This window comes from Ranitomeya variabilis, chromosome 4 (genome assembly GCF_051348905.1).
Source record: "Ranitomeya variabilis isolate aRanVar5 chromosome 4, aRanVar5.hap1, whole genome shotgun sequence".
NCBI lineage: Eukaryota > Metazoa > Chordata > Amphibia > Anura > Dendrobatidae > Ranitomeya > Ranitomeya variabilis.
In genome coordinates, this window is record NC_135235.1 from 202,530,159 (window position 1) to 202,544,732 (window position 14,574).

General features: G+C 47.1%; 1 protein-coding gene across 1 annotated transcript; it reads right to left on the minus strand.

Annotated features, from left to right (window-relative positions):
• Positions 1-435: 435 nt before the first annotated feature.
• LOC143768602 (trans-1,2-dihydrobenzene-1,2-diol dehydrogenase-like) lies at positions 436-14,547 on the minus strand. Its single transcript, XM_077257238.1, has 7 exons — positions 14,410-14,547; positions 4,890-5,001; positions 3,732-3,895; positions 1,732-1,984; positions 1,538-1,662; positions 659-809; positions 436-575 (listed from the first exon to the last, which is right to left on the minus strand). Exons 1-7 carry the CDS (start codon positions 14,497-14,499, stop codon positions 466-468), a joined length of 1,005 nt encoding a protein of 334 aa, XP_077113353.1. The 5' UTR covers positions 14,500-14,547; the 3' UTR covers positions 436-465.
• Positions 14,548-14,574: the final 27 nt, after the last annotated feature.

Here is a 14,574-nt window from a genome sequence, read left to right on the forward strand (position 1 = left end):
TTGAGGGCAAGGATGAGATGGAGAACAGGTGGGCAGCTTTAGAGGCGTTTGTATGGCAGGTAATGGAGCACAGTGTGGGCTAGTCTTACCTGAGGAGATGTGTTTCCTACCATGTGAACTCAATTTTGGTCATAAAGACAGATTGTGACACTTCACCTGCTCGGTGACATCGGTTCTTTGGTTTTGACAAACTTAACACTATGGTGGCTTATCAGTGGGCAACAGAAGTTGGTTGTGTTCCCATTTAGATGAGTTTGGGTGTTCTCCGAGGTTTTATGTGTTTATTTGGGTTGTTCGGGAGTTTAATATATGGCATCCCAAATTTATGGTTAATTGCTAAACATCTGCTGGATAAAAAGTGAAAGTACTTTACAATAATTATAGATACTTTTATTTAAATTTGATTTTTTTTTTATTAAACATTTATAGGTGTTCATAGGTGTGCACCTATGAAGAGTAGAAGGATCAGGCTTTGTCTTGGGGAAAGTGGACTCCAAGTTGTTTGCGAACCTCTTCCATTATGGTGGCCAGAAGTTCACTATCGGCCAAGGTCATCAGTGGACTTTCCTTTAATCCTGAAACAGCAGAAGAAGCCATTAGAGCCTATTATATTGGACATATCAGTGGAATGTACGGACGCATGGTCAGTCGATACTACCTTTAATCAAACACTGGCGTACGTGTTCAGCTTCATAGCTCAGTCCTGTGCTGTTTGTAAAGTGCATGAACTTCGTAGACTGCGGGAGAGGATATCTGGTTTCTTTACCATTTAAGATTACTGCGGTGGGACACCACATGCACGAGGGAACCTAAGGAGACCATACATTGAGATATGATCTGTGTCAACAGGCCACATAATAGGTCACAGGGGTCTCTCGGGAACCATTTTCATCCATCGTACAACATATCCAGCAAAGTGATAAGACTTTTGTTATGAGCAGGTGTAACTTGTTGGCACAGTGCTCAATCGGTCAACAGCCATCTATCCTGACTGCCCCATATATGTGGACTGAGGATGCATGCGTTTTCAATGAGCTGGGAAAACAAAAGGATCTGCATTGTAGTTCAACATGACTGATCCTTTTCTTCGTGACGTCATCTGTGTACTAAGAACTGGTTGATCCTCGAAGATGAGGACTCTTGCACAACAAACCTTCCTTGTATTTTACTTTTTAGACCTGGTTTTAAAAGATAGATCTTCATCTGATCTCGCGGACACGTTTACCAAGAGCTAAGGGTGTGAAGTCTGAAACAAGTGCAACCACTCTTCCTAAACATTAATGGGACTCTAACTACCAGCCCTTTCTTCTCAGGAATAATAGGGGTTCCAGAAAAATAGTCTTGACCTATTATATGTTTATCATCCATCTTGTTGATGGGTCTTTAGTGTTAAAAAAGTTATTTTAGGGTAAATCATTTAATGTTAAGAGATAGTCAAACCCTATGGAAGCACCAAGAGACTGTGAAATTCTAAGAAACATTAATTCAATTTCCTCAAACGAAGACGTTACAATTGAATCTACAACAAAGGCAATACCTCAATCATGCCCGTAGAACCGCCAATGGCAGCGTGGTTTGGCATCCCAACCATCATAGTGCACGTGAGGATGGCTTGTCTTTTGCCGGGGTACTGCAGAATAATAGTCACAGTTTCATCAACCCCTAAAAGATAAGAAGCAGTGAGCAACCATTGCAGTTTTTGTAATGAATTGTTGTTCTTTATAGACATACCAGTCTCATATAGAAAGCCTTTAGCTGTCACAGACTCTGGCTTTTCACCATTGAATACCATCAATGCAAACTGGAGACAGTAACAGCCAATGTCTAGGAGAGCTCCACCACCCAGCTCCTTCTGCACCGCCCGGGGAACATGATATTGGTTGGAGCCAAATTCTGCCCGTACGACTTTGATATCCCCTATGGCCTTTTGGGATAGAAGAGTGCGTATCTGCTCATAGACCGGAAAGAAGCGACTCCACATTGCCTAAGGTACAATAGGAAATTCTGAAAATTACTAGTTGTCCTCTCCAGCCAAGTTGCCCCAGTTTCGATATCATGCATTCATAACATCCCATGTCGTAGAAAGTCAAAGGATTAGCCGAAGCAAATATGAAGAACCCAACTCAGTGAACGATATTGGGGGAAATAATATATTGATGTTTTTGACTGTTCTAGGGGTGCTTTTCATGGATCCTTTTGTCCATACCGAGAGCAATTCATGAAGTTGACCAATGCTAGTTCAAAGGTCCTTGTAAATGGGCCAATGCAAACTCTACTGGGGTGAGCATGGGTCAATGATCAGGAACCAGCGTTCTGCTGATGATTTGTCTAAAAGGCTCTCAGTAAAGGTAGAACCTCCTTAAGATCTATAAACACATCTTTTATTCAGATGGATTCCACCTGGAACCTGCCTGAAAAAGCATTAAAAACTGCTACAAAAAATGAAAATAATGCACAGCAATGTCAAACAACATTGCTGTGCTCACGTTCCACCTTTTCTCACTTCTTTTAATGGATCCGAGCTTCCAAAGCAGGAAAAAGAAGTGACCAGACCATTCTTCTGGCGGTTTTTGTTTGGAATCTACTCACTTTTAATACATACAGTTTTTTATACAAAGCGATAAAGTTTCCCTAAAAGATGTCAAAAAGGATGTAAAAAAAGGCACTTAAGGAAAAGCACCATCAGCGTTTTCCTGAAGTGTCTTCTGCAGGAAAAACTTAAGGTGGGAAAGATGCCGAGTGCACATACACTTATTTAACTTAAATTGACCATAGTGTGGGTGTCTGAAACATGCAAATTAAGCAGACACATGCGCCAACAGGGCCATAGACTATAATGATGCCGGCAAAGTGAATGTATTCTCTGCCGTGTGTCATTTTCAGGCATGTACACCTACTGGAGGCGGACAACCAGACGTAGTAGACTGCGTCTGTAAGTCCACTTGCATTAGACGTACATGCTCGAAATTGTGGAGGAAGTTCGTACATATGCCCCAACTGGGCCACCTAGTGTGTACTAAACGCAATGTGAAAGAACCCTTAAATTTTTTCAGCTGAACCCACTGATTTTGACATAACAGGGTGACCATCCAAAGTAAGGAAAAAAAGAGGTAGAGCCTGTTTGTTAGCGAATTCCCTCATGTGTTGAGGCTGTCTAACAGCCATGAACTATGCAGCCAAAGAGACTCGAAGATAATATGTGAGGACTTCCAGATTATCGGATAATACCCCAGTATGCTCGAATAAGACATTATCCGAGTATATTCGCTCATCAATTCCTCTTACACATAAGATGGTTCACCGATTACCCTAAATTGGTTGCTTGTGATCTTCATTAGAGACAGAGTGAATAATGACAATTAGTGATGAGCGAATATACTCGTTACTCGAGATTTCCAGAGCTCGCTCGGGTGACCTCCGAGTATTTTTTAGTGCTCGGAGATCTAGTTTTCATCGCCGCAGCTGAATGATTTACATCTGTTAGCCAGCATAAGTACATGTGGGGGTTGCCTGGTTGCTAGGGAATCCCCACATGTAATCAAGCTGGCTAATAGATATAAATCATTCAGCTGAGGTGAGGAAAACTAAATCTCCAAGCACTAAAAAATACTCGGAGGTCACCCGAGTGTGCTCGGGAAATCTCGAGTAACGAGTATATTCGCTCATCACTAATGACAATCTTTGTACAACGCTGTAGAGTATATTGGTGCTATATGAGAAACAAAAAGTACCTCCATAAAAAAGACTTTGTGTTTCCTTGCAGCTGCAATCATCTCTTTAACCTCTGATGAGTTCATGGCCAATGGTTTTTCACACAAGACATTTTTCTTGTTCTGCAAAAACATCAGCACTACTTCTCGATGGACTGTATGCAGGACACCAACGTAGACGATATCTGCAACATAGAATAGTTAGGGGACCGATGGAGCCTGTGGTTTTCTGTAGAGTCTGACCTTGTTCCAATGATGGTGCTATACTGCTCATGGTCGAATGGAAACTCAGGGCAAAAAAATTATTCATTGGAGCCCTTCAATCCAAATCCAATAGAGATGAGCGTATCAGTTTGCGGAATCATAGTTGTATCAATTGATGGAGCAGAAGCCCTGCAATCTGCTTCCTATCTCCCTGAACCTCTGATTAGTAGGCCTGGTGCAACGTCATACATGATTACGATGACACCATGCTGGCCAAACAATTTGACGAGGTGTCAGGTATGCCGTCAGTTAGGCTGTGGTTTGCAGGGCTTCCATTCGGTGGCCATGGACTACTAACGTGGTCGGTAGGCTATGGGCCTAAGAATTGATTGGCTTGTTAGTTTTTTTGGCCCATCGTTTTACATATCAATAGACTAAATATATTCTGCTTGGTGAAATGGAAGAATTGCCTCTTGTAGAGATCAGAATGATGCTACATTGTGGACCAACACCTCGGAGAGACTGAAAGATGGATGCTTCTCCTCTTTGCTGGGATTGGCATGTCTAGCACTTGTGGGACATCCAGCAGAGGTCATCCTAATTCATTTATAGGCGAATATCTATATTCCCATATAACAATAGGGACCTATTATGCCAAAAGTGGATGAGCGAAAGTTGTAGGTACAGCTGCTTTTGGAACTGATCTGTCCTTCCAACTCCTTGTAATCTTCTGCCAGTCATCATTAGCACTCATGTAGATGACAGAAAACTGGACAGTCTTGAAAGACTGATGTATGAACGTTTTCATTGATCCACGGTAGCCTGGATGGTTACCAGCAGGGGGGGACGCTTCCTATCAGATGTCATATAGACTCATTGTTATATAGAGTGCACTGTCCTGCACCCCTGCCCAGTGCACAATGGTGTCCCTTATCACTGTATTCCTTTTAGCACCATGGCAGAGCAGTGTCTCACCAATATTTGGGTCAGTGGCAAGTTCTTCATATGAGCTGTAGACCTTTGGTATATTGTGAATTTTGGCAAATTCTTTAGCGCGTTTCAGATCTTTTGCTGCAACAGCCACAGCCTAAAGGGAACAAAAATGTGGATAATTTAGTACTAAATCTGGATGTTGTGTAGTGAAACATTACACTATTGGGTGCATGGATCCTGCCTCGTGAAAGGTCACTTTAGTTGTTTGTCGGTTAATTGGATCATTTATGCCAGCATAAAAATCATCTTTATTGGCCAGAAAGATGGTAGATGTGTTGAATATAGCACAATCTTATCAATCCATCTTCTCTATCACAATATCCTCTGTGCCGTTCTTCACTCTGAGCTGGGGCATCCATAGCTGAGTAGGCCTCTAACTTCACGTGCATTGCCTGAGGCACTGATTAGGCTTCTGGTGATCCTTGCTGGGCCATCACGCCATGCACTGTGACATCCAAGACCTACTCGTTACGGAAAGCTCCAGCTCAGAGTGAAGAAAGTCAAGGAGGGTGTCACGTAATGGGGGAAGACAGAAGGAAGAATCTGGATGACGCGGAAGACCAGACAGCAGGCTGTGGTGGCAGTGGGATAGGTGGCCGGTGTGGTGAGTATATTTTTTTTACCCTTCTTCCAGCACTCTGCAATTCAACAAATGCAGAATTTGCACAAAGTGAATTGCAAAAAATGTGTATTCTGTTGATTTTGATATTTTTCTTTCTAAATCTGAGACAAAATCAATTCCTGAACAAAATGACTCACCTCTATTGTATTGTGCTCAGGCTAAGATAGATCCAACTCTGGTACGATGATGATAGTCTGCAGCAATGTATGGAGGCTAGTAGGAATCCATTTTGAAGCAACAGAATAATAACTGTCTCACTTTACAGCTGGCAAGAATTACTAGCCAATAAAGTAACAAAAGACCCCCAAATCATCACACAGGGTGTCAAGAAAGTTTATTACAGGAGAGAGGATTTACTAACTTTCACTAAACTCAGGTGAAATGCTAGGAAAGTTAGCAGAGCCTGTCTGCATGAGCTGAGGTAGCCTGCCAGTCATACTGATAGTCCCACCCTACGTCCTGTGATCCATTTTGTGTCTCTGTTATCAGATATAGATAACAGGCAGTGGGCAGCAGATTAGGAGGAAGGGTGTCCGGGAACAGCCAGGGGACCAAGGAAATATCTCACCACTGGCACCAATTTGTCATGAACCAGAGGGGGGGCTGTAGGAACGGAGTTAAAGAAAGCCCCCCATGACTGCGTTGCCAAGGGAACGCAGGGGAGCAATTTTTAAATAATAATGCAGGGAGAGAGGATTGGTTTAAGGGATGGGGAGGAGTAGGGGGAGTGGTCCAGAATGATGGGGCGGGTTATGGCAAAAGTGCGGGAAAGGGGGCCATTACTTTTGGATATCCGACCTGAGAAGACGTGCACGATGTCCTCCGTCGACGAAATCCTTGGGCAGCTGAGGGAGATGGCGAGGTCGCGGCGTGGAGGCTGGCTGGAGGACCAGCTGGCGTCATTACTGGGCAGTCTGGGTGCCCACGGGACCAGATCCAGGAGGACTCGACCCCCGGAGCGATTGTCACCGGAGATTGGAGGGCGCGGCAACCGCCGGCCACGGAGCCCCTCTCGGGACCCTGCGGAGTGTGTGGGCCGGCGGTCACCTTCCCTCCCTGGCCCGTCCTCTGGCAGGAATCCACAGGCCGGCGCTGCTGGCGCTGGACGACGGCCGGGAGCAGCGGCGGTGCAGGCCCAGAGAGACGCGCAGGCCGCACCGGAAGTGCCTGGTGGAGTTCCGGGTCAAGGCTCCAACATGGCAGAGGTGAGCAGGAGCGGTACCCGGCGAGCAGCGGCGGTGTCTGCGGCGCCGGCAACGTCACCGGCGATGAGGAGCAGAGCGCAGGGAGCGGCGGCGGGGCATGCGAGGAGCAGCGGAGCAGCGGCGGGTACCTCGGGGTTTGAATCACCCCGGGGGCCCGGCAGGGGCGGCGTGGCAAGAGGCAGAGCGATGGGCAGGCGTACCTCAACCCCACAGCCTGGCCCAGCACGGCGGGGGCGATCGTTGGCAGCGGCTGGGGCTCGTGGCAGAGCCCAGCAGGAAGACAGGTCCGGAGTCGGGCTGGCGGCTGCCAGGTCTAGGTCACCCAGAAGGTCCAGAGAGAGTTCCAGTTCGCCTGCTCCGGTCCCCCCTGGTGACGAGGAGGCCAGGGGCGCGGGCCTGGAGCAACACAGCGGCGCAGAGGATTCCGGTTCCAGGAGCGACCCGCGCGAGTTCGGTGATCGCACGGCTGGCGGGGACACAGCACCTGCGCAGCTTAGTGAGTATGCGAATAATTCTGTTGTGGGGTGGGATAGTGGTGCTCGGGCTGGGGATAGTTGGTATGGGGGGGTTGATTTGGCAGGGAGTGGGGGGCCCAGCACCGGGGGGGTCTCGGGGGCAGGGAGCTTATGGCGGGCGTGTCCCAGATTTTGAGGAGATTGGATGGGGAGGGACGGGATAGCTTGCGGTCGTCTCCGTTAAGTGCTTGGTTGCCGGCTTCTGGTACTGGTTCGGGAGTGGTAGTCGGGTCCGGTAGGGCTAGTGGGGTTGAGCAGGCGTCGACGGGAGGGGTGTCGGTGTCGGTACAGACTGACAAGGATAAAGGGGACAGGATTAAGTTGGATGATAGAGCTAAGGGGGAGGTTTATGTGTGTTTCGAAGGGCCGTTAGGGGCTCATTTAAAGAAAGAGGTTAAAGAAAAAATATGGAAAGATGAATACGTAGAGATTTTCTCCTTGTTGCCCCTGGAGAAGTTTAATCTTGACAAGGGTAAGAAGGAGGATAGTAAAAAGGAGGAGGAGGAGAAGAGGCGTTGGCGGTTGATACCGCAGACGTTTGCGAATTGGCAGCAGGCGTTCTTCATTTTGGCAGGCGTTATAGGGGAAAAGTTTCCGGAGAATTGTGCAGGTTTGTTCTGCTATGTCGATGCGATAGGGGAAGCATACAGGGCGTATGGGGGTCAGGCGTGGTTACGCTATGACGAGCAGTTTCGGCAAAGGAAGGCGATTAGACCTGAGATAAAATGGGAGCAGAAGGACATAGGTTTGTGGTTGAAGGTGATGGCTCCGACGTGGTTTGGGCAGTCCTTTCATGGGGGCGGAGGGAGTAGCGGTCAGCAGTCAGGCCAAGGAGGTGGGGGACAGGGGTCACAAGGAGCTAAGGACAAAACAGGGAAGTGTTGGCAGTTTAACGACGGCCAATGCAAATACGGCAGTACATGCAAGTTCAAGCATGTCTGTTCCCACTGTGGAGGGGCCTCGCATGGAGTGGCCAAGTGTTTCAAAAAAGCAAGGGGCAAACCAGCAGTGGGAGGCAGTCATGGGGGTGACGCCGGTGAAGGTTCTAAAGATGGCCCCTTATCTAAGTAGGTATCCGGATAGAGAAAAGGCTAGGTTGTTGTGGGATGGTTTTTCGGAGGGTTTTAGGATTCCTCATCCGGCTCATGCTATCCCCTTTTCTACAAAGAATTTGAGGTCGGCTAATCTTCAGGCAGATGTGGTTACGGCAAAATTGGCGAAGGAGGTTGAGTTAGGGCGTATGGCGGGGCCGTTTAGCGATTTACCTGTGGAGGGGGTGGTCGTTTCGCCTTTGGGGGTTGTCCCTAAAAAAGAGCCTAATAAGTTTCGCCTTATTCAACATCTGTCGTATCCAAAGGGCCAGTCAGTTAATGACGGGATAGCGGAAGAACTTTGCTCTGTGGTTTATACCTCCTTTGATGCTGCGGTGCAATGGGTGCGTAGGTATGGCACAGGTGCACTAATGGCTAAGACAGATGTTGAATCGGCTTTCCGTCTACTCCCGGTTCACCCCGATAGTATTCCGTTGTTAGGATGTTTTTGGAATGGGGGGTTCTATTTGGATAGGTGTTTGCCTATGGGTTGTTCGATTTCCTGCTCGCTGTTTGAAGCCTTTAGTACTTTTTTGGAGTGGGTGGTTCGGGATGTTTCTCAGGTTCCGTCCGTTATTCATTACTTAGATGATTTTTTGTTTGTTGGCCCCCCGGATTCTTTGTTGTGCGGTAATCTGTTGGCTATGATGGAGTGGGTGGCAGGACAGTTTGGTGTGCCCTTAGCGCGTGATAAAACAGAGGGACCTGTCACGGTGTTGAGTTTTTTAGGCATTCTCATAGACTCGGAGATGATGGAGTGTCGCTTGCCTGAGGAGAAGCTGTTGGCTTTACGGCAAGAGGTGATGAGATGCGAGAAGTTGCGCAAGGTTACGTTGAAAGAGCTACAGTCGTTGTTGGGGCGGTTGAACTTTGCGTGTCGCATTATGCCTATGGGCAGGATATTTTGTAGGAGATTGTCAAGGGCTACGGCTGGAGTGCGTTCAGGGCATCATTTTGTACGCTTGAACAAAGAGCATAGGGAGGATTTGGTGGTTTGGAGGCGTTTTTTGGACAGTTATAACGGGAAGTCCCTGATCCAACAGGAGGATTTGAACGATTTTGATTGTGAAATTTTTACGGACGCGGCTGGTAGTGTCGGATATGGGGCTTATTGTGCTGGAAAGTGGAGTGTTGGGGGATGGCCTGAGTGGTGGCGCAAAGCGGGTTTTACAAAAAATTTGGCGTTGTTGGAGCTGTTTCCAATTGTGGTTTCGGTGTTCATTTGGGGCAGTACTTTTCAGGATAGGCGGATACGTTTTCATTGCGACAATTCGAGTGTGGTGTCGGTGATCAATAGTCTGTCTTTATCATCTCCTCCGGTAATCAAATTGGTTCGGGAGTTAGTTTTGCGGTGCCTGGAGTTGAATACATGGATTTCGGCTGTGCATGTTCCCGGCGTTCAAAATTCTATAGCCGATGCTCTGTCTCGTTTACAGTGGGAACGTTTCCGGGAGTTGGCTCCAGAAGCGGAAGATGCAGGAACGACATGCCCTTTTCATTTGTGGCAGATTGTTGCGGACGAGGAGGTCGGCTGATACAGTCTTCGGTGTCCGGAAGGACGTGGTCAGGTTATGAGGCGTCATGGCATTTGTGGGAAGGGTGGTTGGAGCAATTGGGTTCAGTTGAATCAGATGGTGACAGGGTGATGGCGATTTTGCTTTTGATTGGATCGGCGGAGGAATGGGGTTGGTCTGTGTCGAAATTGAATAAATTTATAGCTGGCGTTGCTTTTGGTTTTAAGCTTCAGGGTTCCGTCGATGTCACTAAGGATTTCTTGATTCGGCAGGCATTAAAAGGTTTTAGGAAGGGTTTTTCAACTTGCGATACTCGACGGCCCATATCCTTCGGGATGTTGGAGCGTCTGGGGGTAGCATTGGGGGAAGTTTGTAGTTCTGGCTACGAGGCGGCTCTGTTTCGATTGGCATTTTCGTTGGCCTTTTTCGGGGCGTTGAGAGTAGGGGAGCTGGTTTCCCCTAGCAGGTTTACAGCCGGGGGTTTGTTGGCGGAGGATATTGAATTTTGGTCAGGTGGGGTTGCCTTTTGGATTCGGCGGTCGAAGACTGATCAATTTGGAAAAGGAAGACGTGTGGTTTTGGGAAAAGTGGTTGGGGGGGCGATGTGCCCTCATCGGTGTTTGGAGGATTATTGGGGATTGGATCCAGATAGGTCTGGCCCACTTTTGAGGCATCGTCAGGGTGAATTTTTATCACGGTTCCAGTTTACGGCAGTATTGAGACAAGCGTTGACGATTTTAGGCCTGGATCCCTTGTCATTTGGGACACATTCATTTCGAATTGGGGCAGCATCTGAGGCTGCTGGTTTGGGGCTGGGACCTGAGGTTATTCGTCGTATTGGCAGGTGGTCGTCGAATCGTTATTTATCTTATGTGCGTAGTTGATTTTGTGGGGGTATTAATTATCGTTGTATTTTGCAGGTCGGACCCCACTTCTGGCGTGGATTTTCGGACATTCTTTTGTGCATTGGGGGGCGATTCGTGCCGATGTTAGACAAGATGGTAGGCAATTGGGATTTCGAAGGGAGGCGGTGGTGGTCCGATGGTTGGGTTTTCGGGGCATGTTGTGGCGCGGGTTTTTGACCGAGTTTTCCAGATCGGTTAGTTTGGATCGTTTCCCGGACATTGTAGTGGTACATTTGGGTGGTAACGATTTGGGGTCTAAGCCGGTGAGAGAATTAATTAGGGATATACGGTATGATTTTTTACGATTGTGGGTATCTTTCCCAGGGATGGTTACGGTGTGGTCCGACATGGTGCCCAGAAAAACGTGGAGGGCAGTACGCTCTATGAAGGGTATCAATAGGGCCCGGATTAAGCTAAACAGGGCTGTGGCGAGTTTTGTTTCTCGTAACGGGGGGGTGGCGGTTCGCCACTTTGAGTTGGAAGCTGGTGTTGGAAATTACTGGAGGAGCGATGGCGTTCATTTGAACGATATTGGCTTGGATTTGTGGATGTTGTCAATTCAAGAAGGGGTGGAGAGGGCCATGGCGGTGGTGGGGCACTCGCGAGCCTGAGGTGTTCAGTGCTGCTCGTGGTTGGCGGGGGGCGGGGTTCTTGGAGTTGGTTTCATGGGGCTGATCTGGCTTTGTTTTACTGGCTCTGGACGGGGATTTTACCCCCCTCGGGAGCTTTGGGGTTGGTTTGCCCGGTAAACGGGTTACATGGTGCCCTCGAGCTGGTGGTAACGGCTGAGGGTAAAGAAGGGTTTTCTTGTTGGTTTTGGGCTTTTGCCTATTAGGTGCCAGACTTATTAGCTCCAAGAACCCTCCCCTCAAGTTTTTATACAAATGTATAAATGGTTGTTTATGTTTGTTATTAATAAAATGGCCGCTGTGGCCAAATTATCCAAAAGAAATAGTTGTCGTGTTTTAATTTAGGGGTAGTAATAATTCTGGGGTGTTAGGATCGATGGGGTAAGATAGGCTTGGTATCTCGGAGGTCCCATCTTGGAATACGCAGTCAAGAGGGGGGCTGTAGGAACGGAGTTAAAGAAAGCCCCCCATGACTGCGTTGCCAAGGGAACGCAGGGGAGCAATTTTTAAATAATAATGCAGGGAGAGAGGATTGGTTTAAGGGATGGGGAGGAGTAGGGGGAGTGGTCCAGAATGATGGGGCGGGTTATGGGAAAAGTGCGGGAAAGGGGGCCATTACTTTTGGATATCCGACCTGAGAAGCCCACCCACCCTCCCTTGTTTTGGTCCTTGCTTCGGGCGCTTTATAGGGGTAATGGGGGAATGGTGGGGGAATTTGGTGCTAAATTTGTCCTTTGTAGGGGTTTTTTGTTGTACTGTTGTCACAGTGGCTGGTTGGCGGGGGGCGAGGTTCTTGGAGTTGGTTTCATGGGGCTGATCTGGCTTTGGTTTACTGGCTCTGGATGGGGATTTTACCTCGGGAGCTTTGGGGTTGGTTTGCCCGGTAAACGGGTTACATGGTGCCCTCGAGCTGGTGGTTACGGCTGAGGGTAAAGAAGGGTTTTCATGTTGGTTTTGGGCTTTTACCTATTAGGTGCCAGACTTATTAGCTCCAAGAACCCTCCCCTCAAGTTTTTATACAAATGTATAAATGGTTGTTTATGTTTGTTATTAATAAAATGGCCGCTGTGGCCAAATTATCCAAAAGAAATAGTTGTCGTGTTTTAATTTAGGGGTAGTAATAATTCTGGGGTGTTATGATCGATGGGGTTAGGCTTGGTATCTCGGAGGTCCCATCTTGGAATACGCAGTCAAGTGTTCCGCTGCCTCCAATCATCAGGACAATAACGCAATTGACTGACAATTGAAGGATGAGGCCACAGCTGCTTAGCGTCAGTATTATAAAGCCAGAGTATTTTCCTCCAGCACTCTAAAGTTTTGTGAAAAGAAAAACTGCCACCACCAATCGTTTATACAGACCGACTGGATGCCCATGACTGGTAACCTGCTACCTCATAAGACTTCAGGAGTACGGTTTACAGAGCAAGAGGAACAAAGCGATTCAATCTATTATATACCGTATATACTCGAGTATAAGCCGAGTTTTAAGCACTTTTTTTTGTGCTGAAAACGCCCCCCTGGGCTTATACTCGAGTCTTTGTCCCAGTAAATGGAGGGGGAGCAGCAGCGGAGGCAGGAGTCGGCTGTTGCGGCTAACTCTTGTGCCTGCTGCTAAAGTAAAATGTAAAAAGACTGGTACCTCCAAACTAGTGTGAGCAGGTGCATACTAGGAGCCGCCATCTCCATATACAATAAGCAAAAAAAAGTTGCACTCTGTAGTGTTAGGCTCTTGAATAATACCTGTGATGGTGGAGCACTCCTGCCTTGGCTGCTATATCTCCTGAGGAGTTCTCCAAGGATGAAACGCGTTGGGAGGTGGCCCCTTTGTGGATTGACTCAGTGAACTCTATCCTGGCATGGAATAATGCCCTTATCGGTTCTGATTTTCTGCTCCATAGGAGGTTCTTTGTACAACATTGGAGAATCCATTATTTACAGATCTGGTGAGATCGTTCCAAACCTTGTTATATGGATCTCCTTTGGGTGGTTTGAGACCTAGAGGGGTAAATGTGCTAGTTGCACTGATGGATATGTAAAGTCCCCCATGTCCTTTTTTTACAACGCATTTCTTGTATCATAATCAGTCCCCAGTATTTTTGTGGCTTACAAGGTAGGCGTTCTGATTTCTATGTGTGTTGTGTCATGTCATTTTAATGGTAATATTAAATGTTAAGTTAAAGTTCACATCAGCTGAGACGAGGTTCCGTCAACATTAGTCTAATGTGTATGTAGTCTCAAGTTCATAAATGGGTAAAATTGTGCAAAGTACTTCTAAAACCAAGCAACTTTGCAATTTACCCCTTATTAAAATTCCTCTCTGTTCTTGATTTTTTATTTTGTAGTGTACGGCTCATTGCCTAGGTTGCCGGCCACTCCGCAGCCCCAGTGTGACTAGTTTCCTACACAAGGAGCACACGACACAAGTAGGTTTTATTCGCTATTTGAAGGTGGCAGGATCTGGCCACTTTCAGTCCTTCAGTGCTTCTCCCATGCTAGCAGCCTGGAAAAATACTCAGGTTGGAACTGTCAATTCTCAACATCTTGAAAACCTTAATCCGCTTTAAAACACTGTCCATTAGATGATATGCACTTGTCCCAACCTAGCCCCGTGACTTCTTCTTATTCCCAAGAATGAAGGATAACCTAAAGCAGTGTCTACCAAACTCCAGTCCTCATGGACCCCACAGGTCATGTTTTCAGGATTTCCTTAGTATTATACAGGTGGTGGAAGTATTCTCAAGGCATCAGGAATTCTCTCACCTCTGCAACACTATGGAAATCCTGAAAACATGACCTGTGGGGTCCGTGAGGACAGGAGTTTGGGAAACACTGGCCTAAAGGGAAAGGTTCTCAGGACGTAGAAGAGGTTAAGAAAAAATAGATGGAGGCGCTTACCAGCATTAGATCAGAAGAATATAAAAAATGTTTCGAACAGTGGAAAAAACTTTGAGACAAGTGCAGATCAATGTGACTATTCTAAAAAAAAGGAAACAGACTTGTGCCAACTTTTGTAGACCTCACCTGGTGGTCCTCAGCCGGCAGGGTCTGTAGAGCTACCATGAAGTCATTGCTTATCTTTCCTGCAGAACAGATGCCCCATTTTGTGGCCATTGCAGCAGAAGAAATCCAAGCTTCTCAGATCCAGCGAAGATTCTCACATCACCTGATTACTTGGCCTTATACTGT